The sequence below is a fragment of the Gopherus evgoodei genome, chromosome 6 (assembly GCF_007399415.2).
Source record: "Gopherus evgoodei ecotype Sinaloan lineage chromosome 6, rGopEvg1_v1.p, whole genome shotgun sequence".
NCBI classification, from domain to species: Eukaryota; Metazoa; Chordata; order Testudines; family Testudinidae; genus Gopherus; species Gopherus evgoodei.
Genome location: NC_044327.1, coordinates 34,855,319 through 34,882,161, shown reverse-complemented (window position 1 = coordinate 34,882,161; position 26,843 = coordinate 34,855,319). Strand labels below are relative to the sequence as shown.

Sequence of the window (26,843 nt, the reverse complement as noted above, 5' to 3'; positions counted from 1 at the left end):
AGACTCAGGAGATCCAGTATCTTTTTACTGCAAGCCAGAGCACTTCTGGAGGATGTAACCTGCATGGTCAGCTGGGCAGTTACACACAACAAGGGAGAGCTGCTAGGTTTGCTTGCTAAGCTGGACAATCAGGAAAGGGCATGCAAAAAATTTGTGGGGTTTTGAAGGGCAAGGAGACCTTGTGGTCTCCATGCCTCCTGGGCCACGGAGGTCACAACTGTGACCAAAGCAGTCAGTAAAGGGCATTGTGGGATAGCAGCTGAAGGACTGTGAGGGTCCCTGTTCGTAACGCTGCGTCTACACTCATACTGAAGTCAATGCAGCATGTTGACTATGGCTCAGCACTGCGTGGGGAGATGGTGTTACTGTGTCGCTGTAAACAGGGTGCTTATATCAATGGAAAACCAATCTAAGTGTAAATACATTATAACTAGATCTAGGCCAGGCGGCTAACATTGATCTAACTTTGTAGTGTAGATCCAGGCGCTGGCTGTTGGGAGCAGTTTTTCAATGCTTGATCAAGGCTGTCTTCACTAGCAACTTATGTCGGTATAACTGTTGTTCAGGGATGTGGAAAATCCACAGCCCTGAACGATGCAGTTATACTGGCCTGATTACCAGCATAGACAGTGCGATGTTGACGGGAGGGATTCCTGCTAGGGCGGATTATCCATCGGTATAATTAGCGTCTTCATTGAAGCACTATTGCTGCACCTTTTAAGTGTAGATAAGCTTTTAGAGAAATAATCACACAACCTGAACTGCACTACCCATTCCCACAGTCCATGCTCATTACAAGGAACTTAGATGATAGACAGCTGAATTGATCTAAAGGATATAGTTACAAAAGGACATTGCCCCACTTCTTCTATGGATACAATACTATCTACTAATTACCTAAGCCCATTGCTATCAATTGAAAGACTTCATTGGGCTTTGGATTGGGCCCTGAAGTTAAGCATTTTCAGGTCTACAAATAGAATCTTTTATGGTTTCTGTATTTGTCTGTGCCAATTTGCCTCCGCTTTATAAAATCTTGGCCCATAATTTCTTCACCTGCTCCCATCTCATTCCCTCACATTTCTCAAGCGGTATATACCTTCTTACGGGTTCATGTGCCATCATGTCAGAGCTCTACAGGCTTAAAAGGAAAGGAAGAGGTTCAAAAAAAATTTCAGAACTTCCCCTTTTTTGCATGCGTTTACAAAGAGCAAAGGGAACATTTCCAAAAAGTCACTGCGCCAATTTGTCTTGCTTGGGGGCAATACAAGCATATGTAATTTTAATGCTTTTAATAGGAATAAAAAAATCTCTCTTTAAAAATGCCACTGATTGAGCAAAATAAGGTCTTTATGCTGAAGTGGTGAAATTCTAGTAACTGCATAGTCTTTACCTAATACTAATATCTGTTAAAATCATGTTATGTTGGCACACATAGATGTAGCAGTTTTGAGTGTTTTGCTAATTTGGTTTATAATTTCAGTCTTTAAAAAAAGAAAGGGGGTAATTTAAATCCTGTTTTTCATGATCTAGATCAGGGGTTCTCAAACTTCATTGCACTGTGATCCCCTTCTGACAAGAAATTACTACAGGACCCCAGGAGGGAGGACCAAAGCCTGAGCCCGCCCAAGCCCTGCCACCCCGGGGGGGGGGGTGGGGGTGTTGGGGGTGCAAAGACGAAGCCCCACCTCCCCAGGCCAGGGGAGCAAATCCCAAGGGCTTTAGCCCCAGGCAGGGGGCCTGTAACCTTAGCCCCACTGCCCAGGGCTGAAGCCCTCGGGCTTGGGCTTAGACTTGCTGGGGCCAGAGCCAAAGCCAGCACTGGTGGCCCTGTTAAAATGAGGTTGCTACCCACTTTGAGGTCCTGACCCACAGTTTGAGAACCGCTTATCTAGATTAATGTAGAATTGATATACATTGTGCTTATGCTGTTTGCACATTTTGCTTACAATATAATTGTGGAATAGTAGCTTTAAAATGTGACCAGTCACTGTAGTATTGTGCCTGGGGGGAAATGAACAAAATACAGTGGTTACATGCACTGATGGCAACATTATTGCCTCATAATAGCACCAGGTTAATTTGTCGTCTTTCGTGTTAGCTTCATAAGGAATCAGTGGTTTGCAGTAACTCAGTTTGATGCAAGAGATTATGACCAAAATTGCCAGATCTCTTTATAAAGATGCATTGTAGAAGTGTGGAATGATTTAAATCAAAGCGACTCAAATCATTGATTTTAATCATGATTTAAATCAACAAGCAGGAAACCTTGATTTAAAGAATCAATTTTAATTGGTTTGCATTTGTCCTGATCCCCCTCCCCAAGAAGTTGATTTTTCGTTAGTTAAAATAGTTGTTAAATATGTAATTAAACGGTTAATGGTTGATTAAAACATGTTGATTTGAAACTAAATATAGCCTTTACACTAAATTTGATATACTTTTCATAACCAGGAGGCTATGCTGTATCTATAAACATTTATTTAAGCACTTATGTAGCTTAATTTATATTTATTCATTTTTTAATTTTTATATTTTGTCTGTTAGAAAATGGTGAATGATGCATTTCTTATTTACTAGATGACTTTTTTTACTTTTTTTTTTTTCCAAGCTCTATTTGGATGGAAATTCAGTTTCAATGACAAATGCACAACAACAGTATTTTAAATTTATTTTTGTTAAATACTACTACTTTCAAACTACTGTATGCACAAGGAAAAATGTTTATCATAGGTTTATCAAAACCTGTTTTGCATTTAAAACTGATTAACAAAGGATGTATTATCTATAGTTTAGTTTAGTGAATTGAACAGATTGTTTCTGGTTTCCATGCCCTATAATATTTTAGAACTAGTAGATCTCACCCTCTCACATCTAGATTTTATTCATAGATTGGAAGAGGAAAACAAGCTTTCCTGCTTTTTCAGCTCCCAATTGGTTTCTTAACTTTGTATGTACTAGCCATTGAACTGAAATGAAGAAAATATTCTGTCTGTACTTGAAAAGAGGCCACTGCTGTCAAAAGCCAGTTTAGCAAATCAAAAAATTCTGGTTTGAGGTGCTTAGTCAGTGACTTCCACGAGTTCAGTGGTCTAACTTTCTTTAAAAGTTGGCAACAAACCTGTACTGCTTAATATTTTTTCTACTTAATAGGTTATAATAAGTTTGACTTAATTTTAACTAAGGCTGTCAAACGATTAAAATTAATAGTAATCACAGTTTTAATCACACTGTTAAACAATATTAGAATACCATGTATTATTTTTTAAAAATATTTTCAAATATAGGCTCTGGGCTTCACCCCTGCTTCTGCCACCTTGGTATTAGGCATTTGTATTAGCAAATGCTGCATGGATTGCTAATAGTTTGTCTAGCCGTTCTATGGTGTGTGTGCTGTACCTTCCTTGTAAATCTGTCTGACTTTTGGCTCAGGATTAGTATCTCTTGCACTGTTCTCTTCCCTTGTGCTGTCTGTACAGCTGACATGTATAGTGAAACTACCTACATTCTGACATTTTGGTCTGCAACTCCTTTGAACACACAGCGCATAAGAATAGGACAGAGCAGCTGGGCTCTGCAAAGTTAAGAGTTCAAGTTTTGCTGTAGCTTCATTAAATGCATCTGTTTACCAGTGCTGGAGTGGAGGATGTAATTAGGCCTTGGGTACACGAGTCTGTTTTGGAGGATCTCTCATTGTTTCATTACCACTGGTGTTGCTCCCCTGGTGGTGGGAGCAAGACATAGTAGATAGAGCACAGGCATTTTTACTACTATGCCATGTTTGACTCCCTCTGTTCAGCGTTAATCAGCATGGTGGTATCAATGCCTGTGCCTTTTTTATGGTATGGTCTCTGTTACTACCACTGGTGGTAGTGTGATGGTGGATAGTGTACACACAGCTCAGTAGAGGCAACAAGAGCGTGGTGAGAAGACACAGGGATAAATAGAAAAAGGAATAATGATACTAGTCTGAGTTAGTCATGGTAGGCAAATGGATTCCTTGGTCCAGCCTGTTAATCCAATATGAAACAATCAGAGTAGGGTAGAGAGAACCCTTTTTGAAGAAAAGAACTGGTTATTATAATTGGAAGAAAATCTGTTCTTTATTTGCTTGTATACAAGAAGAAATGTTGGTTTTAAAGAAGTTTATTGGGAGTTACATCTCCTATTAAGTTTCTCCACCCTAAAACTAGTACTTAAATGTCCTTTACTGTAGTGTTGGTGAGGAGGATTTTGCCTCTTGCCAGAGTTGTTTGGAAATCGTGTGTGTGTGTCTATATTTTTTTGTATATTTTTTTCAGTACTTCAGAAAACAAAATGCTCAAGTTTTTTTTTTTTTTTAAGGAAAATCCAAGGGTCAGAGTCTGTTCTCCACCTCAGTGTGGAAAGAATAGCCGAGGGGAGGAAAGGGGAAGCCAAAATGTCATTAAGCCCCCTTTGTGTCTTTCAAATTCTGGGCTCCTCTGCAGGACGACATGTAGGGTTTCCAGCTTTCATATAGCACAAAACCGAACACCCGAGGCCCTACCCCCACTCACTACATTTCCCCCTTCCTCGGTGGTTTGCTCTTCTCCACCCTCACTTTCTTTCTCTGGGCGGGGACAGAGGGTTGGGGTGTTGGCTGGGGAGGAGAGGTTCAGGGTGCAGGAGAGGGCTGCAGGTTGAGGCAGGAGGTTGGGGTGTAAGCTTACCTCTGATGGCTCCCAGTCAGTGGCACAGTGGTGGGGCTAAGGCAGGTTTCCTGCCTGTCTTGATTCTGCACTCTGCCCCGGAAGCGGCTAGCAGGTCCAGCTCCTAAGCAGCACAGCTCTGCGCGCTGCTGTTGCCCGCAGGCACCGCCCCTGCACGCAGTTCCCAGCCAGGCTGCTTCCAGGGCTCAGAATGGAGCCAAGTTAGGTAGGGAGTAGCCTGCCTTAGCTCCACAGCACCGCTGACCAAACTTTTAACAGCTTGGTTGGCGGTGCTGCCCAGAGCCGCCAGGGTCCCTTTATGACCAGGTGTTCTGGTTGAAAACCAGACATCTGGTCACCCTAGCAACATAGCCCCTGGTACAAGTTAGAGAAGCCACTAAGGGCTGTGGTAACTGACAGTGTCTTCCCACAATTGCCTGAGCTTTCCCTTGTAGCTCTCTCGCTCGTGCTCTCTCTCGCTCTCTTCCCCTCCCCCCATGATGGGGTAACGTAATGTTGCTTATGCTGCCATTTTGCTACCCCTGTGTGTAGGGAGCTCTCTGGGGTGGCTGTTTTAAGTCCCCTTTGTCACCAAAGCTGTTTAAAGGGGACTTGCACAGGATCTACCCCAAGATTCCGACATTAACCTTAATTCTGCCCCACATCCCTACTGTAACGTAAACATCCTTTCTACCACTGTCCATGGTATTCTCTCTTAATACAGATCAAACTCTCTCTTGTCCTCCAAAACTCTTAATAAACAGTTGCATTTGAGATTGACATGTGACTCTCTGCTGGAAACTATATCTGGGTGAGAGCTGGTTGGGATGGGGGAGAGGAGGTGAATTAGCGCAAAAAAAAAGTGTACATGTAAACCTAAATTCATTGAAATCTTTCAAAATTTCAGACAGCTGTGCCTAGAGTCCTAGGATCGGATTTTCTTGCATTCCAGCCTCTGTGCACAGCTGTTGTGGCACAAAAGGGTAGGAAAACTGGATCAGGCCAGCTGAGACTTACCGCTGGTGATGGGTCACTCTTAGCTGGTCTAGAACCAGTATATTTGGCTCCTGAACCAACTGTTTCTCCCAACCCCAATACAGGCATGTATTGTTGTTTGAAGGTGGAGTGGGAGGCAGAGGTGTGGTCTGCACTCTGGCTATCTGCAGCCTGCATACACTTGGTATGCAAATCGGTCCTAAAAATCATGACAACTAATAGGATCCTGACACACCCCATCTCCTGCAGTGTGCTGAGCCAAACTGCACATCAGAAAATCTGGATCTTAGTTTTGAAATATAGTTCAGTGCCAACAACTCAGTCTTCTATTCACCTACAGCATAAAGACACTATTATACCTGGTGCATCCTTGTGATGTGAGGTCTCGCCTGTACTATACTCAATTCAGCCTCTGGCTATAGATCAAAGAACAATACACTCCCCATAAAGGCCTCAGATCTGGCTGAACCTTCTTCTGCGCAAATGCAGAGATGTCAACAGTTAGCTTATACTGTGGAAACCATAATCTCCAAAGGTGTGTGCATGTGTTTCCTGCCCTCCTCCCTCAGAATGGCATTCATTTCTGTAGTCTCATCAGCACAGTGCAGCTCCAGCTAGGCTCGGCTACTGAAATATGGATCTGAGTGCAGGATTGGGACTGGATTCTGTTCTAAATGAATGTTTTGAAATAAATATCCCATAACTTTCAGGATGTACCCATCCTAACTGATAACAGAAGTAAAGCATCACTCAAAGGAAGATAATCTAATAGCTGAAGCTTCTAAACTGTGTTGTTACTTAGGCCATGTTTTTGATGGAACTGTTTAAACTATTAAAACATACACTTTTAGGGACTGAAATAATTAACTTTCACATTTTTGACAGAAGTGAGAATGGAATTTTGAATTTCTGTCCCATGATTGAATTGCTCTGAAATGTACCAGGAAAGGGAATCTGCATTTCCTGTGATGAGGAAGCAGTGTGACTACTGAAATGTATTCCTTTCCTTTTCAGTACATATCTTTTTTATTTAACAAGATTCTGTTGTAGGGAAAGGTCCTGGGTTTTAGGATGAAGCGCATTTTTCAACAAAAGAATACACTGCCCTGATGAATAAAAGGAAGACAGGTCTTGGAGCAGTTCACTTTGGCAAAAGAGGGACTATGGTACATGTCTAGGCAGGTAGTTAGATAAAATTCTCCCTTCTACCTCCTTTCACACATCCACACAGCAGTTTACTATCTACTCAGAGAACCATTATTTCAAGCCCTGCATGTGGTTGAAGGGTTAGAAAAAAGAAAGGAGGGGCGGGAGGAAAATCTGTGCTTAATTGACTAGAAAGCAAATAATTTTATTTTGTTTCTGATCTTCATTTATAGCACCAGCAACAAGTGGTGCAGGCTGTGGAACGTGCCAAGCAAGTGACCATGGCAGAACTGAACGCAATCATTGGGGTATGTGGTCTTTCCATTTTAGCTCTAATAGTGTTTGTAATTAGCTCTTTCTTTATTTAAAAAATTAAAATTAAAAATTTGCTCCATCAACTGAGCAAAAGTCGTGGACAGCAGTGAAGTTAAGTACTCTGACATAATCTGCATAAAAACTGATTGCTACATAAAAATTTTTATTGAACCGTGGCCATAAGGTGAATGATGTAACAGTTTTATCCATCCCTCTGGGAATCACCTTTTTTTCTTTTAGGTTTTTTTTTTAAGTAAAACAAACTTGTTTTCATTTGCTTAGTGCTGTTCAGTCTGCCTCTGTAACTACCTTTATAGGTAGCATTTGATTCGCACTGCTACTGAATGAAGGTTTCTCCTTCCCCCTCCGCCCGTCCATGCGCATGGTGACCAAAAATAGCAAGTATCCACTTTGTAACTCACTTTTTTTAAAATTAAAAAATCCCTCCTTTCTTCCCCCCCCATCTACAAGTAAATGACAATTCTCAAAGGAAGTGATTGGTGCCATTCTCCCATTTGCCTGAAAAATATAGGGCCCCTCTTCTGAAAACATTTCTGCCAACAGTATAGCATAGTGTAGAAGTCCTGCAAGGTTTTAGGAGTTTGGGCAGCCATAATTTTTACATCTTATGACTCAAGAGGAAAGGAAAAACAATTAAATATTGGCTGTTCACGTTGCATAAAATAAAGGTGAGAAATCATAGCTTAATAGCACATTATTCACATCTATAATTATGCAGCTGGTGCAAGCAGTTGTTTAAGCTATTCGAATGAAGATTCTACAACTGTACTTTCCGTATTCTACCCCCTCCTCCAAAATGCTTTTTCTTTTGTGTATAGATTATACACAAGTCTTTCCTTTTTTTATTCAGTGTATCAAACACACTTTGAAATGCTAATTATTCCATTTACTTTCATTAAAATTCAAATTGCTGAGTGAAGATGTGGCTAAGGGTCGCCAAATAATCAATCTGAAGTGAAGATATTGCTTCAATTATGCCTCTGTCTTTTAACAAGGGAATTGGGACTCTCTGATCATTGCTGACGGTAGCATAGAGCAGTTGTCTGATTGTAGCTTGTTTTTAATAGTCTGTTTCTAACTCTCTATTTTGTATCCCTCTGACCACAAGAATATACTGGTAGTCAATTAGAAGATATAAATGGAAAAGAGTAACCTTTATTTCCTGTGAAGTGCCCCTTGGAAAGAAGGGGATGAATCAGAGCGAGTCGTGTAGACTCATGAATAACATTTGTTGTATGTCTTTTACGCTCCAGTGAGGAGAGTGGGAGATGAATAATTTCCCAATTAGTTTTCATTACCTAACCAAAATACTGCCTACTATTAACATTATTTGCCTAAAGTAAGTTGCAAAAGATTTTTTTAAAGGTAGATGTGCATGTGCTGCATGTCTCTGTGCATTGCAGTTTGCGTGTGCCTGCATATATACGCATACTTTGTTTATAAATTTGTGTGTGTGTGTGACTCAACATTACATTTCTTGAAGAATCTATAATATGTTTTCTTCCTAGTGGAGAATCAGGTATTAATGTAAAATTCGTGGCATTATTACAGATGTTGCAGATTTTGCTTGTTTAAAGTTTATCCTGCTTTCCATGAACTAAAACACACACACTAAATATAAACAAATAGATGCTTATTCAAGAGTTTGAGGATCTTCTTTTCTAAAGGATAGAACTAAATTTCCTATTTTGTCCAAGGCTATCTGAACCTACTTTTTCAGATTGATTGAAATTCTATCTGTCCCAGATTTCATAATGGCTGTAATTTGTGGCTTGAAGAAGATAACTCCCCATTTACCTTCCCCACAAAAAATAATTTGTACTTACTGTATTTCTTTTGTACACTCTTAGTTTTTATTTGGAAAGGGAGGGTATTTTATGTGGATCTCTCATTAGTTTTTGATAAAACTGCAGTATTACTGACTGAAAAAGTCTTGTTTGTGGCCTAAATTATTATTATAAAAGGAGTAATCTGTTGTAATTTATTAGGAAAACTGATTGAATAGGATAGCAAGTTATCAAATTAGTGTAAATTTTAGGTGTTTGGATACCCATGAATAAATCTATATGCACAGAAAATAAAAGCAAAATTTATAACTGTAGCACTAGAAAAACTCTGGCACACTTAAAAAGCAAAGTACATAATTAGAACATACGAGGTCTTTTTAAAAAACTCTAATTATGCTCTGTCTTGTTAGTTTGCAGTTTGCTATATCTGCCTGAATTCCTGTTGTAACATTGTGGTCTTTTTAAAAAGATCCACTACTCAGTGGCTGTTTACAATTTTTTTTTTAAATAATCTTTTTAATAACCATTTAGTTCTGAGCTGAAGTTGTACTGGACTTACAATTTTTAAAATATAATTGTGGATATTAAGTTTCTGTATACTGAGGGCCCTGTATAATGCTTACTGTATACTGAGATCCCAGGGCAAAAGCCCTTTTTGATTTGAATAGTGGACTGTGGCTTAAGATTTCAGAACTGGATACTGTGAGAGCTAAGGATGGCACAAGAGAAAAATGAATGTACGCAAATTATCTGAGTTTCTTTCTTTGAGTCTCATGTATATATTTTTATACGAATGTACTTGGATTTAATGAAATCTGATGAAGCACCTTTTTAACTTCACAGTATTATTCTATCTTCATTGGTAAATGAACCAAATCACTGATCCATGCAGTTTAAATGCAAAATACTGAAGTGAGCCTGGAACCTGGAGAGACTGCTTGTTCTCTTGACAATAAGCTAGTTGTGTTTAATGGAATGAAACACGGTTATAATGACTTCTTTCACAGGTCATGTTCAGTTTAAAGCTGTTGACAGATTGAAACAAGTAAAAATTTTTTTTTTTTTAAGAAATGGTGAAGGATTGGGGGAGGACAAAATACCTAGATATCCTAAATATACCAGAGCAATATTTTTTAAACTTAAATGTATGCAGACTTTTTAAATGATGTTTTCAATAGTCTATATTGTTGATTAGAGATCTTATTTTGAATCAGTTCTCTTGAACAATTTGAACCCTTCCATGTTCACACTGTTGGGATAAGGAATATTGTTTCCAGTTGATCTTGTCATGTGCCACTGTGTTTTTAAATTAGAAATGGCAAGATCATACTGTTGGAGCAACACACATTGTAATCTTAAATCAGTACTGTGATCTAATTAGGAATGATGTTTTCATTTCCTGTATTATTAAACACTCATCTAACGTCTCTAAAATATTTTTTAATCCATTATTCTGTATAATCAGAACATGCTGTGTGAATGTAGTTATATTTTAATAAAGGGAAAAAGCACTAATGTGTAATCAGAATATTTTTTTTTCTGTTTTTGGTTTCTTTAGTATGCATATTTAGAATTGTATATATGTTCAACTACACTCTAGGTAGTAAGACAGAAATGGAGACCACCGTTCATATGCTTGTTTATCATAGAGAGAGAAATGTTCCAAAACCCCAAAAAGAATAGGTATGTGATGGTATTCAAAGAAAAAGCAGTTTAGCACAAGATATGCTGAACCTCCATTTTTAGCAGTGACATTTTAATGATAGGAAGTCTGCAAAATTATTTGCCATCAATTGTGAAGGCAATAACAAGCCTTGGTGGTTTTTCATACTCTCTGTGTTAAGTGCTTTCAGAATGACAGCGTAAACTGTGTTAGAGAACTCCAAGGAAGTAAAACTGATTAAAATGTTCATGCTTGAATGGTGCTGATGGAATAGTTCATTTGGACTTTCTCTACCTCCTGCAGCTCAAGCTGAAATATTAAAATTCAGTGGATTTAAATCTCTCTCCCCTCAGCTCAGGAAAAAAACATTACATTTTAATAGGTTTTAAACTCATAATTCATTGGCTTGGAGCAGCACTATTAAATCTATTTAAATATTACTTGTATTACTAAGGATATGATTTAAATGATTTTCTCTTTACCAATCTATATGTTTGAGTTAAAAAAAAAAAAAAAAAAAGCAGCAGCTTTGGTTTAATTTGTAAGCATTTTGTTTTGTTTGTCAGTTTTATTATCTTCTTCTTTAAAAATAAGATTCTGTTTTTTAAAGCAACTGGCAGTTTTTGGAGAAAAGGACCCTTTTTTTATATTGTGATGTAATTATCAAGCTATAAAGTTCCCTCTTCAATACACCAGTTGTCAAAATTTCCATTCCATGTTTTAGACTGAAACACTTGTTTGCCTGAACTCGGAAGCTACGTGGTTTTTTAATATGAGTAGTCCATCAGCCAAACCTCTCATACTTTCACAGCAGAAATGTGGAACAATACCTCTTAAGAAAACAATGTCATCTTTTATGCATTCACAGATATGAGGATCTTAGAAAGCGGTGTGGTGTAAATAAGTGCACACAAGTTCTAATAAAAACTTAGCATCAATGCATGCTGTTATTCCCTTGGTGCCAGTGGTCCAGAGCTCCTGCTGCTAAATGCTAGTGCGTTTTTGCACTGGTGCTTAACATATAGAGCAATTTCTGACTCCCTGTGCAAAGTCTTCTCTCTGACTTTCAAACGAGATTACAGTGTAGGTAAGAGTAAGGGCCTGTGGTCTCAACCAGATCCTCACGTGATGTAATCTGGTGTAGCTTTGTTGAAGATGCACTGAGGCTCTGGCCCTGGATTTTTAGAAGGGAAGAGGAGCTAGCTTTTCTTCCAGATCTAAACATCTAGACATTGTATCTATTTGTCGGAGGGGCAAGCGGAGCTTTTTCTCTGTAAATTGTGGATCTTTTAATTTCAGTTTGTTCAGTAAAGTCATCTTTGCCAACTGTGTGCATTCAAAGATGGTAACCTCTGAGAGGAAGGAGGGTGCAGTATAAATTACTAAATGCACTGTGACCCGTATGCAACAATGATTTCTTTCTGTCTTTTTTTATTGTTTGATCAAAGGCTCTGCCCATATTAAGCAGTGCTTGGAGCTTAAAGTCTGTAAAAACAAATTGGCCACCTGCTGTATACTGTACACAGATTGTTATGGTGGGAAGGCAGAAGAGGAGGTTGGCTCAATGGTGTATCTGTTTTGTATTGTATTTATTTGCATCTTATGCCCAAGGAAATATTGAAATGCACTGTGTGTCGTATTTAATTACTGTATTCAGTGTTTGTGTATTGAAAATGCAAGATGGCTTGGATCAAATGACTTGCAATTTGTGATGTTATCTAGTGCTTTCAAGTGATTTATTTATCCTTTTTGAGTTTTGATTTAACCTGGTGCAGAAGGCTGTAATATTGGTAACTACTTCTGAATTGTTCATCTAAAAACTGATAGGTTGCAAGTAGGGTTGCCAGCCGTCTAGAATTGGCCTGGAGTCTCCAGGAATTAAAGATTAATCCTTTAATTAAAGATTATGTTATGTGATAAAATCTCCAGGAATACATCCAACCAAAATTGGCAACCCTAGTAGCAAATGATGCTGTTCTTAGAGTGGTTGGGTTTCTCCCCATACCCATGTGTGAGCTACAGAACCTTATAGCAGTTGAAGCATGATTTAAACAAGTCTCCTCCCCTTCTTAGCACTTGCTGTAATTCAGAAGGGCTGAAAAAATAAGAGAACCTGAATCCTATTTGGGGGGGTTTAGGCAGTTAATTTTAATGCAGATATTTATTTGTTTTAGTATTTCCTTGCAGGGGTGCTTGAACAATTTTGTATAGTGGGGGTGCTGAGAGCCATTGAATCAAACTGTAAACCCTGTGTATGATGGACATTACTTCAAGCCAGGGGGTGCAGTAGCACCCCTAGTTCCAGTACCTATGTTTCCTTGACAGCTGTTCCTGGTGTGTATATTTTTAAAAGAGCCTTGTTTATGTTTGGAATAGAACCTTGCCATTTCTCTGCTCTTGCTAGGTTTCCTAATTGTTGAATTATATTGGCCTGTCACCACCAGAGTACCCAGTGACATGCTGCAATACAGGCTGCAAGTCACTTATTACTTCCCACTCACCAGTAAGTTGAAGTCAGAGGTCTTACTCATTGCGATTTAAATAAGTGCGTATGATATGATCAGGATCATATTTGAACGGGGGAAGGCATGGCTTCTGACTCCACGTTTCTCAAGGTCTTCAAAATCCTTGCAACTAAGCTATGTGACCACCATATCTCTTTGAATTTTAGTCTCTTCAGGTGTGTGAAGCCCTGTGGAGAATTTGCTTCAAGTTCTGTGGCAACAGCATGTGTTACAAACAACCACCTGCAATATTTTCCCTCTGTTTTTTATAAGCTAGCACTTCATACAAAGAAGAAAAGAGGGAGAAAAGAAATTGCTTAGGTGGTCTATAATCTAACACACACAAGCTGCTGACAAACCAAACCTAGGATTTGTCATTCCACATCAGACCATTGGTCCATCAAGCACAGTATGTTGCCTTCAGCAGTGGCCTTCACTGGTGCATCAGAGGGAAAATGGATTCTGTGATATACATATGTGATTGTGCAGTATGGTGTGGGTGGAGATTTCCTAATGATCACATTCTGGAAAATACACAACTGGAAAAATAAGGATGCAAAAGTACCAGAGGGAAATCCAGTTGTCATTACATGAGCCTGCCTGGGGAATATGTGAAGTCATTATCAAGAGAGTCATGGTTTCTTTAAAACTAGTGTTCTAAAATAGTCTCTAAATACACTACATCCATGATGTAGACCTTTTTTTCAGTCCTATTTTGTAGGCTGAAGCACTCAAGAATTAACAGGGCCCTGATCCAATAGAGCACTTAACATGTTTATCTGTAAGCACAAATAGGTCTGTTGACTCTGATGGACTAGTCGTGCGTCAAGTTAAGCATGGGCTACCATGCTTTTGTGGCCTGGGGGTCTAAATTATTGGAGAAAGAATAATTAGGGACATTAGCGTGTGGCAGAAGGAATAAAACAGACGTTGTCTGAAGTTCAAATTTTTTGAAATTAGTGGATGATGCATTATTTAAGACCATTTCTTGCATACTGTTTACAATTTTGGAGGGTTTTATATACTATGTATCTGTGCAGCCCACATCACTATCGTGTTTAAACACCTCAGTAATGTGAATGACTTTATCCTAAAAAACCAATTGTAGAGTAAGGAAGTACTTTCTCCATTTTAAATATGTGGAAACTGAGGCTCTGACATGGATTTGATACAGGAGTGAGTGGGTGACATTCTATGGTCTGCATTGTGCAAGAGGTTAGACTAGATGATGATAATGGTCCCTTCTGACCTTAAAGTCCTATGATTCTATGAGGTACAGCGATTTAAGTGGGTCTCCCAGGATCTCTCTCTGTCTGACAGCTGTAAATTTAACTTACCTTTTCTTAGTCCAAGTTCCTAAAGCACTTGACAGGACCTTTCTTTACCCAAGCTGCTGTAAGCGGAAGCTGCCCTAGAGGGCAACAAAAATTATTCTGGATTTCGGTTATTTGAATAATGGAGACGAGAGAGACTGGAATGCTGAAATTTTAGAAATAAAAGGGCATAGGTCCTAATTAGAGCCCTGTTTGAAGAGCTGGGAGTGTATCCACTTATGTCAGTACAGAATTGTGGTCTGTGGGTCCAATCCTTCTCTCCCTGAGATCAATGGGAATTTTTTAATTGGCCTAAATATGAGCAGAAGTGTAACATAAGTGGAGATCTCCTGAGGAACAGAATGTATTGAAAAGAATGGATTGATGCCAAGAAGTTGCCTACTAACAAATTTCTATCCCAAGTAAAAGGTGTGCTGAAGTTGAAGGTATGTGTCTGTAAAAAAATAGGCATATAATATAAACATTTAAATACTTAAAAATGTTGCATAGTATAAGAATTAGTCACTGTGGATATTAAAAATAGCCATCAAGCAATTTTGTGCCTAGCAGTTAAAAACTAGGAGGATGAAGAATCATTTTAGATGTAAAAGCAAGATAAACAAATACAAACCTATTTGTTTTTAATGTCAGGCCTTGCGTTCTTACGTAACTCAGGCTAACTCAGTGTGGCTCTTTGCCCTCCTCTAGTGGTTAGACCTCAGAGGTTTGAGTCTATTGCTGACTCCATGCTAATGGCTCAAGCAATACAAGCTCATTTTTTAGATCTAGAGGCCCTACGTTCAAACCTGTAGGTGGTGAGGGGCATTGCTAAACTCTTCTAGCCCCTAAAGGTTCTGTAGTATGACTCATGAATCTCATGTGGCATTCCTTCAAATTTCCATAGATCAGTGGTTCCATACTTTTTTCATACCATGAACCTATTTTACAACACAAGTTTTAGGACTGCCTATTTTGTAGTTTATGGACCTCCTCGCGTCCACCCATAAAGAAAGGGATGTGGTGCAAAGATCCCTCTCCCTCTCCCCACCAAACCTTTCTGCAGCCTCTAAGTTATAAGTGCATGACACAAACGCTCCACAGTCTCTTAGGCATTGTGCAAGGAGACACACACACACAAGAGGTATGGAGATTAAATCCATTTCCCTCAATGTGTGGATAGAGCATTTAGCTGAAATAGGTGGTGTTACTTCTGTGCATCCTATGTGTGGGCAGCTGTTGCCATTGAATGTGTGTAATTGTAATCCAATTGTTGCCATTACTAGCCCTTGCCAGATCACCCTCATCTTTGTTCTCCATTCTGATCTGTGCATAGGTGGTGGTGTAGGTCCCAGTGCTCCTGCCAGCACCCTGCAAGTGGAATGTTGGAGGTTCTGCTGTATATGGAGACTTCTGCCTTTTCTGTTGCGACAGGTGAATTTCATCCATGAGGAATAAAAGTTCCCTTTTTATTAGTTAGCAGTGGTGACACTTTTAAAAAAGGGCTTAAGTGGAATAATTTTTTGCAAGAATTTCTGCCCTTTATCCAGAAGGTGATTCCAAATGTTCTCTTTTCTCTTCCTACTATTCAGGCCCTAGTTTACACTAGAAAATTAGGTCGCCATCACAGGTGCTGGCTTGCAATTTTCCCTGGGGGTGCTCAACCGCTGCTCAGCCCCAGACCCCCTTCCATACCCTGCTCCACTCCACCCCTTCCCCCAGTGCCCCACCCTGCCTTTTGCCACTCAGTTCCGCCCCTCCCCCAAGCATGTCCCTTCCTCCCAGCACCTCTGGCACACTGCAGAACAGCTGATCCACAGTGAGCAGGAGACATTGGGAGGGTGAGGGAGAAGTTGATTGGCAGGGCTGGTGGTTGTGGGAGGCACTGAGGGTGGGTGGGAGGGAGGGAAACTTGGCTGCCAGTGGGTGCTAAGCACCCGCTAATTTTTTTTTTTTCCATGGGTGATCCAGGTCACCATATTGACGTTGCACAGGGGTGGGAAAAATCCACATTTTTGAGTGGTGTAGATGAGTTGAATTACATCCCCATATAGTCAGCACCAGGCTGACGGGAGAATTCTTCCATCGACCTAGCTACGGTCTCTCAGGGAGGTGGGATTACCTATGCCAAGGGGAGAATGCCTCCCATCAGTGTAGTAGTATCTACCTGAAGTGCTCCAGCAGCATGGTTGCAGTGGCACAACTGTGCCGCTGCAGCATTTAAAGGATAGACAAGCCCTCATTTATAATTCAAAAATGTGTGGGTGGGAACTCCTGTCATTAAAATAAGATCCTGAATTCCAAATGCTCAGCAAAAACGTGCACACTGATTTTTGCAAGTGACTAAACATGTGTTCTTTTATAAAAGGTTTGCTGCATTTCTTTGGCTGAATCTTTTTTTGGTTGGTTGGTTTGTTTCCTTTTATAGCCCTAGGCTATATTGTTGATTTAAGAAATCTCTGTACAGAATGGATGAACGGTGATACCTAGTATCTGTACTCAAAACGAAGAATGGAAATGTACTCATATTTTGTCTTTCATTCCACTTGGTGTTTCTGGGTGTATTGTCTTTCTAGGCCAGGGGTCCCCAACGCGGTGCCCAATGACGCCCGCAGGGACATGTTAATGGGCTCGCATCCTGGCCCCCGGGAGGTCACCCACCAAAATGCCGCAGCAGCATTTTGGCAGGGACGTCTTTCAGTAACAATGCTTGTCGCCGACAAGTGATGTCATTGAGAGGCGTCGCCCCTGAATTTCATTGGGGACGCCTCTCACTGACGTTGCTTGTTGATGGCAAGCGATGTCATCGAGAGGCGTCGCCGCCGAAATGCCGCTGAAATTCGGCGGTATTTCGGCGGGTGCTCTACCGCCGCAGTGGTCCATTGGCTGGCACCCACCGTTCTAAGCCATTCAAAGAATCCTGGAGGCACTTGGATAATAAGTGCTTCCAACAGTTTCTTCAGTATTTTGTATATATATGGTTATGTTAAATAGTCTACTTCATATTATGACAGTGACAATCTCCTTCCCCCTCCACCCCGCCACCTCCAGTCATCCAAGCCTGGTTCCCTTTCCTTCCTTCACATTGTCCAGTGTTTCTAGGATTTAAATCCATGTCCGTGAAGAAATAAGAAATTTGCCATTGGTTTTTTCCTGTGGTCTTTTTTTCCCTGTCTCCTTTTTGCCTCTTTTTTTACTTTCTCTTCCCAGTCTTTCCCTACTACAAGCATTCATTGAAAGCACTCTTGTTCCTCTTTGTGGTCAGAAATGAAATCCATCAGCTTTTTCCGGTAAATTAGCTGTGTGTGTGAGAAGGAACTGTTCTGAGAGCTCACCTGTGTCTAATACCCTTCCACTCACCATACCAAGCATTCCAATTTGCAAAGTGATGGCTCTCTGTGTAGTGAGACTTCGAAGAAATCAGGCCATCTTCTGTGTTACATGAATTCTGCTACCTCAATTACAGCAAACCAGTCTCATATATTGCATACATTTAGCAATATTTTTCATCTTTATGGAGGGGCTCTTGCATGGATCTCTTTTTGCAGCTGATTTTACCATGTCTTTTCTTACTGTTACATTATTCATTAGGTTATCAGAAAAATGTGTGTGCGTATGGGGCGAGGAGGAGTTGTGTGGCATTACCTCAGAAGGGAGACCTGTGTGCCTGTGGGAGGAAATATACAACTAGTGATGATTGTGGCAGGTGATATTAAGAGGTCTGTGCATGTCATGTTAGATGCAGGATTTCCAAGACACTATTTTTTTCTTAACACACCCAGAGTCATGGGTGCCAAAGTACTCTAATCTCCTCTTATTTAATTGCTTTACTTGCTGATGTTTGCACCAGATATTGATATTAAGTGCTTCCCCCTCCATGGGTTTTTGTCCTTCCTTTCCCTTTCACCTGCTTCAGTTTCTTGTAGCTGTTTTATATGTGATGCAGTCTTAATTATGATTTGACCTGAGCAATCATGTAATCTATGAAATCTAATAATATTTTTTCTGGATACTTCCTTTGTTTCCTCCCCTCCTCTACTCTGTTGAAAGTAGTGTGGGTGTTCACGCATGTATGTGTGCACACACAGAATATATAGATTCATTTGTTCACATCAAAAATGTCTCCGGGTTAGAGGAGGATGTTTGGGTGGTTTGGATAATAGCAGTGAGTTTTCAGGGTCTATAAAGGGAAAAGCGGTAGATTACTCTGACACAGAGCTGCTTGGAAAGTATCCAGTAGAAACTTGAATCCTTTCCAGGAAAATAGGCTTTGATTGTGCTGACTATAACAAGCGAACATTAGAAGCTAATTTGTTAGTGGGTTTATTATCACATTTTACTATATATTTGATTTTTTTTTTTAAGATGATGGGGCAAGGGAGTTAAGCTTAGCATCAATATTTAGAATCTCCTTGGTAGAAATCAGTGATATTCAGTCTCCAGATAGAGAAACTTTTTGTAAAATACTTCAAACTATCCATTTAGAAGACAAGAGTAGTTTCACAATTGTAAACAAGGATGTCACTGTAGAGTATCTGTAAGAAAAATCTTAGCGAATCTGTTAACATCTGTTGTTAATCAGTATTTTATCTTTTTGATATGTTTTCAAACATTTGATCTCTGTTTCAAATACCTAGATTGTTTCAACAAGCATTTTGCTTAATGTATTTTTTAAAATATTTGCATTTTTGGGTTACCTCTCACTTACTTGATTCCTTTCCACCTTTGTAATGTTCTGTCTTGAACAGCACTTGATGAAATAACAAATACATTCAGCAGTATTCTATATTGTACTTCTCAGCTAGTTTTAGATTATAAAAAAAAAAAAGCTTCTTCAATTGAGTTAATTGTTATGATTAAGCACCCAAAATTATTCTGGGCAGTTTATAGTACAAATAGAAAGACATATGTCCTGCCTTAGAGTTTATACTCTTATGCCCTAATCCTGCAGACACTTAAGCACATGCTTAACTTTATGTATGTGGATAATCCCACTGTAGTCCACAGGACTGGGTGTGTGTAAAGCAAACCACATATGCGAGTGTTTTGAAGTTATATAATTAGGGGTAACAAATAAAGGAAGGGGGTAAAGGGAGCAAAATAATTACAACAATAAAATCACCTAGGTATTCAGTTTAGGCATGTACACAGCTAGCTCTTTCCATTAAAGATTGTTTCTCATTAATGTCCGGTCCTTTTAAACTTTACTTCAGATGTAGAGTATGCTAATTAATGTTGTGTTGCATGTTGGTGTACAGTTCTCTCACAGAAAGGGGAGAAAGCCTTACAATTTTGGAACATAGATGAATCATGATTTCAAAGTTAGTGCTTTTCAGTTCAGATAAATTCCAGCTTCACAAAACTGTCAGCACGGAGCCAGATTTTCTGATCTTCTGTGTTCAGTTGTGTGACAAAGTAAATTTAAACCTGCTGGAGCTTTCTCCTGGAGAACTCTCTGCAAAGAATAATGTCCAACAGCCCTATGCCAGCTGCCCTGCCCAACCCAACCCTACCCCAGGGTGAGCGCTGGGTGAGAAGGGCATCCATTACATCTGATCCCCTGCTGACTTAGTGCTTGCACCAGGGATTGAGGCTAGAGTAGGCCCTATGCTTGTCTAACTTCCACTGGGGTCAAGAGGCTTGAGACCAGTGAGCCCAGTTGGACACAGTGGAGAATTGGTGCCAGTGTGTGTATTGTCCGAGTATAGTTACACATGCCAAAGATCACAAAATGGCAGTTAAAGATGCACAGGAAACTTCTAACACTTACCCCTTGTGCATATACTCTACCACACAGCCTTTAATTTTATGTTCATACTACTTTTTCTTCAGGACTCCTGCCGCCTTCAGTTCCCAGTACTCAGAGCCCTTCCTCCTTCTGTGTGCATGAGTACAAATCATAACCTCTTAAACCTGCAGCTCCACTGCAGTATAAGCAGGTGTGCACATCCAGTGGGATCCTGAGACATTATTCCATGGAAATTTCCACTCAGTTTATAAAGTACACATATTCAGTATCCATAGGAGTTCTGTAGTTTTAATCATTTAATACAATCCAGTGTACGTCCTCAGGCTGTTCTCTTTAAATCATTGCAACTTGGCCAAATCAAATCTAACTTCCCTTTGGCCAGTCAAGGCACCTTTGGGACTAAGGGGCTATGACCCTGGCGAATTTCAAGTTTCTAGCCCTTTCTGCTGAGGTGCATGAGCTGTTCAAAGAAAGATTGCAAATGGGTTGGTTTTTTTTTCCCCCAGCAGAAAACCTGCCATTTTGTTCTCCCGCTCCTTTCATGCTTGAAAACAACTCAACTATTTTTAATTAAACTGGCAGAGAAAACAAATCATTTCTTGACCAAGAGCAAGCGAGCCAAATTTCATCTGAAGATACAGCTTTGAGAAAGTTAGAAGCCACTGAGGATGAGCCGTTGTAAAGGAAACATGTAGACTTCTACCAGAGGTGTCATTATGCATATTGCTTATAACATCTAATTTATTTATAGAAAATGCTAATGCTGTTTGCTGCATCAGTGATACAGAGCATGGTACCACTATAGTACTGATGAAAGCAGATGCTTACTTTAGAAATGTCAGCGGAAAAATGGATGGAATTAGGGTGTGGGGGGGAATGATATTCCCCAAGCTCTGTCTACAAATCAAGGTACAGCCACCAGACACACAATACATTGTAGATTTTTGCTGTACTGTACTTCACGAGTGTCCTTTTTTTCTTATATAATTTGATCCTCTGTGAGATAGTTAATGTTGACATTATTTTCTGTCCGTGTTAATACCCCATTGAGGACAGAATTTCTGACTCCTCTGAATTATCATTTGAGGCTCTCTGCAGACCCAGGCAGACAGTGCTGCATCAGTTTATGTGCAATTCTCAGTTTGGCAGCTTTCTTCCCAATGCTCTTTTATTAAAAAAAAAAAAAAAAAAAAAAAAAACTTTGATGCTGGAGTACTGCGTGTCATTCTCCTAAATAAATACCATCTTGCAGAGTAGCTGCAAAGCAGCTACATTCAACCCCTGCAGCTAAACAATGCATCATTGTCATTTTAAATTCTGAGCAATAAAGCATCGTTCCATAAGAGCATTAAACACGCACATTTGATGCTTTCCACAAGGAGTGGAACCTTACTAGAATGATGTTGGCTGATGAGCAGGTTTAGGGCTGGCGGCTACTTCCCTCTTCCTAGGAGAATTCTGCTTCTTTTGTTTTATTGATAAAGGTGGGGTAGGATAGGATTGGCTCTACCCATTTTGATTGCAAAACCAGTGTTACATTTCAAAAACTATGAAAGGGTGTCTGTGTTTTAAGAGTAGCGTCTTTAGAAAATGCAAATACCTACCAGTAACGTTTCAGACAAACTATTCATCATTTTTTATATTGGTTATACTATTTTAAACCAAACTCATTCTTAATTCAGGTTTAAAGCCAGGGAGGGAGGGAGAACTAATGGACAGTCCATAAGCATCTTGATCCATTAAAATCAGAAGACGGAGTGGTGGTTTGGGGGGTAAATTTTCTATTAAATCAAAGATTTAAAAAAAAAAAGCAGGACCAGATATCTCATAATAAGGGATTTGATTTGATTTTACCATTAGTTAGTCGTGAGAAGTGGCAACTCTAAAAGTAAAAACAAATTTTAAAGCTAATCTAGTAACTGTATGAACAAAAATTTGGTTGACTGACTATTATTGGGTAAGTCTTGAGCTGAGCAGATCCCTGATGGGATATAGTTAACGTAACATGCCCCCTCCCCTTTTCTTTCTTTCCCTTCAATATCTATAACAAACCATCTACCCCACAATGGTTAGTAAAGCACAGAGCTTGATGCAGCCTTGGCTGAGGTCAAGCACTCCAGTTCTAACCTCTCAAGGGTTTTCTATGTGTTGCCAGTGTACTGGTAAAAATGACTTTAAACTCTTGTCAGCGCAGTTACTGGTGCATGCATCACAGTCCCACTCAAATAAACCTGTCACAACACAGAGTCAGCAGCTAGAGAAGAGTACAAGGGCAGGCCTCTAGCTTTTCATTCGAGCATCACTAAACGTGCACAGAGTGCCCAATTATTTCAGCATTATTGAGCAAGCCTACAGGAGGACCCAAGCCTTGCTACATTAGATTTTCTTTAGTAATTTGCTGAAGTACCGCTGAGGACACTTAAAGGGCTTAAAACGGTGACTGCAACCAGTTTCCTTTTTCTGGATTGTTAATTCAGGTTTTCTCTTTCAAATTAACTCTCACTGCATGCTGTGTAGTAGCGCTGGGAGAACTGTTTAACTGTTTAATTTTCTCAGTTTTCAGCTTTTTTCCCCTGCTATAACTGCTTGTATAGTTATTCACATATGTTTTGATTAGACATGTATGTGGTGTGTCTCTTCCTGTAAGAAGAAAATCCATGACTTCTGTCAGAGGAAATAGAGTTTAACTAGAACTGGCAAATCTGTTTACTTGATTCTCAATATCTTTTTTTCTTGGTTAATTCAACCTCCAATCTGAATGAGATTTAAAGTCAGTATTGTGCCCAAATATGTAGTCATCTCTGAAAACACAAAATGTGTGTGTTTATTGACATATATCTATATGTATCAATAGTTTAAACCCACTTTCTCAGAACAAGTTCAATATCTGTGTTTAATTTCTCACAGCAGCAACAACTCCAGGCCCAGCATTTATCACATGGACATGGTCTCCCAGTGCCTCTCACTCCGCACCCTTCAGGCTTGCAGCCTCCAGCCATCCCACCAATTGGCAGCAGTGCTGGCCTCCTGGCCCTATCCAGCGCGCTGGGCGGACAGTCCCACCTACCAATTAAAGATGAAAAGAAGCATCATGAAAATGATCATCAAAGAGGTAGGAGCTGCTAGATGAGCACAAGGCTTAGCTCGTCCGTGCTTTTTGCTTGTCTCTTCTCTAAGAAAACAGTTTTCACAAGAACTCCCATATAATTGCTCCAGTATTTATTACCTAATTGTAGACAATAAGAAAATGTGTTCAAATGGTGGAAATCAGGCTTATAAATCTGGTTGTACAATATTAATAATTAACTGTACAGAGAAGTTAACATCTGTGCAATTTATTATTTAAGACATCATGATTTTTTTTCTTCCAAGTATGATAAATGTGTAATTTTATGTAAACTAACTAGTACTTTTCTCTTTGTATTTTCCCCCTGCCACCGCCTCCTCTTCCTGCTTGTGTTGCTGCTGTTCTATGCAGACAGAGACTCCATAAAGGTAGGACTCTATTTCATAGGTGGAAGGAGCAACTTAAAAAGAACTGTGCAGTACATTTTATTGCAGTTTGAACTAGAAATGTACAAAATGTCATGAATTGAAACTGGATTGTGATATTTGTACTGATGAGCAGAATCTCCTGTAGATACAGTATTTCATTAAGAAAGTGTCTAATCATATACATGTCTAGGATTGCAGGATGATTTATTAGCCAATGAGTTTAATTATCCCATCTTTTCTCTTTGGCTGAGTCTTCAGACTTACATCCTGTTCCTACATTTGGAAGAGCAGAGCAGTTCTTATGTCCCACTTGAGAGCAAAGGAGGCGGAGGGGAAATGGGCTAGCAGGTGGTAATAACTATTTCGAGACTGCAGACCTATACTCTGAATATTTAAAAATATAAACTTGTCTGCAAACGTGGAAGGAAAAATAAACTGGACAAGCTGTGGAAATAAAATTTTCTCTACCTCCTAACCATTCGGGTTATCCCTGTTAGAAATGGTTTATTCTTTAGCCTTATCTGAAGTGGTATAGGCAACCTGTTTTTTTTCAAGCCAATAAAATATGACCATCACATTAATCCCCTCTCAATCCTCCCCTTTTCTCCACATACCCTGAATTAATCTCTATAGGTAGATAGCATGAGTGTTTGCAAGGCCATATAAATTCCAGTATTTATAAAGGGACACATGACATGTACAGAGTGACTTGCATAGTTTATGAATGTACTAGTGTATTTTTGTTTGTATAAACAGGTATACCAGGATGCTCATTCATACCTGGAGTACAATCAAATTGTGTGTGAATTTCCAAATCCAGGTTTTTAAAAATGTACTTGTCTTCTACTAGGCATAAGAATTAGCCTAAACAGGCACTGTCAAGTATGAAATGTGGGTGGGGGAATGTATTTCTGGCCATGCCTTCCAAAGGAATAAAACGTGTACATTTAACAGTTATAACAAATTTTCAGTCAACTTTCTAATTTTTATTTAAAAATGTAATTTACGACTCGGGCTGGTCAAATAGCAGAAAAATATATTAATTGAATAAATCTGACATAAGTGTGTGGTAAAATTGCCAAGCCTAATAGCCAGAGGACCATATTTACTGCCCACGTGCTTACAAAATATTGGTAGTAAGGTCAATCACATTGTCCAGGGGGATGACATAGCTGATAACTCACTGTCATCACCCTTTGTTCCACTTGACAAAAAGCTTCTGGGGAAGGGTAAGGTGTCAGGATTCTTACCTGAGTTCTCTGCTCTGGAGTTTTGTCTGTCATATTATCTTCTGGCTAGTAGATCTCTGATAAATTTTAATCCTTCCTCCCCAAGCTCTTTCCTGGCTACTCTCGGTTCCCCCTTCTCACCTCCAAGTCCCTTGGATGCAGTGACGAAAGGGGCTGTTTCTTTGGTCTTCTTGCTGCAGGTTGGGTGTGTCTTCTACTCTAAACTTTCCCCAGCCTGCCTTAACTGCCACTGACAACTTCGCCAAGTCAAAGCACAATGAAATTGATCTGATTGTCAGTTTTATTGTTGGCCATAAGGATGTCTGAATATCAGCCATGAACTATCGGTTTTCACTGTGAGCAGCAGAGGCGCTGCAGCTGTCTGCAGACTTGCAAAGGCAACACTGCATTAGTTTTTCTGTCTATTTAAGTTCTCTACCACAAGGGTTAGAAACAGGAGTTTTGTTATTAAACAAAAGCTTAGGTGGTACAGGAGATAATGACACTGCATCTCCTACTCACCCTGGACAAATAGTTCGGTGACTTTTTTTTTTTTAAAAGCTCTGATTAAATATATAAGTAAATCTGTACACATTAGACTAGAATTACCCAGGAATTCTCCTCTATCTGTATCGTCTAATTAATCTGAAGCCACAATAAAACTTCACTGTTGTCTCATTATGAGTTATGTATGCACATTTGCAAAATGTACATACATACACAAAACTGAATGGAGTTCTATTAACGTATATATTACAATAATCACTATATTAAAATAGTATAGTGCTAATAGTACAGAATAAATCTTGCTTCCCTACTCTCCCTCCTCATCCATACCAAAAAAAGAGGTGAGAGCTGTACACTATATTTTGTATATTTTGTATTCATGCTGGAAAGGTAAATTGTTTTGCAATTATGTGGAGTGATTCAATTAATGATCATACATATGGCTAGAGAGACTGAGAGAAAGGTGTGACTATTTTGTACTGATTTATTATGGAATGATAGCTATAAATAGATGTTTGTCTTGTATAGTGTTCAAATTATGAGTTGGACTGTGTCAGTTTTTAGGGCTTGCTGCCAGCTTTGCAAGGTGAAATAGTTTGCTAATTTCCTTAAATGTTTTCAGTGATGCCCAGAGTAGCAGTTAGTCGCTTGTTCTATTGATCTGTCCTCCCTTAAGTGGCTCCTGGTTAAGAGAGGCTTTTATGATTGTCTGCTGTGTGACTTGAGATGGTTTTTATCAGCCAGAACGTGCCAGTTGCCAGCAGCTGGAGACTGTGTGCTTGTATGAAATAATTTATTCATGCAGGATAATGCTCCTTAACATTTAACAGGTAATGAACGTGACATAAATTTCCTTCTTGCTTCTAATTTTTCCCTTTCCTCTTCTAATGTGCAAACAGGCAGCTCTGGTACTCTAAATAATAAGTAATTTTTGGCCATCTGTCAAAAGGAAATTTCAATACAAATTTAAATTAATGGTGCCTGAAATTTTTTATAGCTCCTCTAAAAGCCTCTAATGTGCAGAAAATCCTGAATCTGCTGGTAGTAATTAGTGTAGCATGTAATGAGGATATGGGCAACATTATACAGCCCCAGTGTAACGTTTTGATATGGTAGCAAAATTTTGATTTATATAAGGTTGTGTGGCTGGGTTTAATTGTGAGAGAAACTTTAAAGTGTTTTCTTGACGATATAGATTATTAAGCAAGGCAGATCTTAGAATAGCTCATAAAATATAAATTTATGCTTTACTGTAAGATTCAGGTAATTAGGGTACTTTTACCTATTGGTATAAAGAAGGAAGAAAAGAATTCAGTCATATGGTTCTCTCTCTCTCTCTCTCTCTCTCTTCCCCCCCCCCCTTTTATTTAAAAAAAAAAAAATCTGTTGCCACTGATTCTAGGGCTCTTGACCTGTCAGCCAGTTGTCTTCATTGAACTTGCCCTCCATAA

At 39.4% G+C, this 26,843-nt stretch overlaps 1 protein-coding gene across 8 annotated transcripts in view; it reads left to right on the top strand.

Moving 5' to 3' along the window:
• Positions 1 to 26,843, top strand: part of TLE4 (TLE family member 4, transcriptional corepressor) — a 116,368-nt gene that overhangs the window by 39,327 nt on the left and 50,198 nt on the right. For 2 of the 8 annotated variants that reach the window (XM_030566360.1, XM_030566358.1), the window contains 3 exons: positions 7,046 to 7,120; positions 23,072 to 23,273; positions 23,640 to 23,656. In XM_030566360.1, coding sequence (XP_030422220.1) covers positions 7,046 to 7,120; positions 23,072 to 23,273; positions 23,640 to 23,656 — 294 coding nt within the window. Of the gene's footprint in view, positions 1 to 7,045; positions 7,121 to 23,068; positions 23,274 to 23,639; positions 23,657 to 26,843 lie in introns of all 8 variants that reach the window. The other 6 variants (XM_030566359.1, XM_030566356.1, XM_030566364.1 and 3 more) reach the window with 3 other exon arrangements.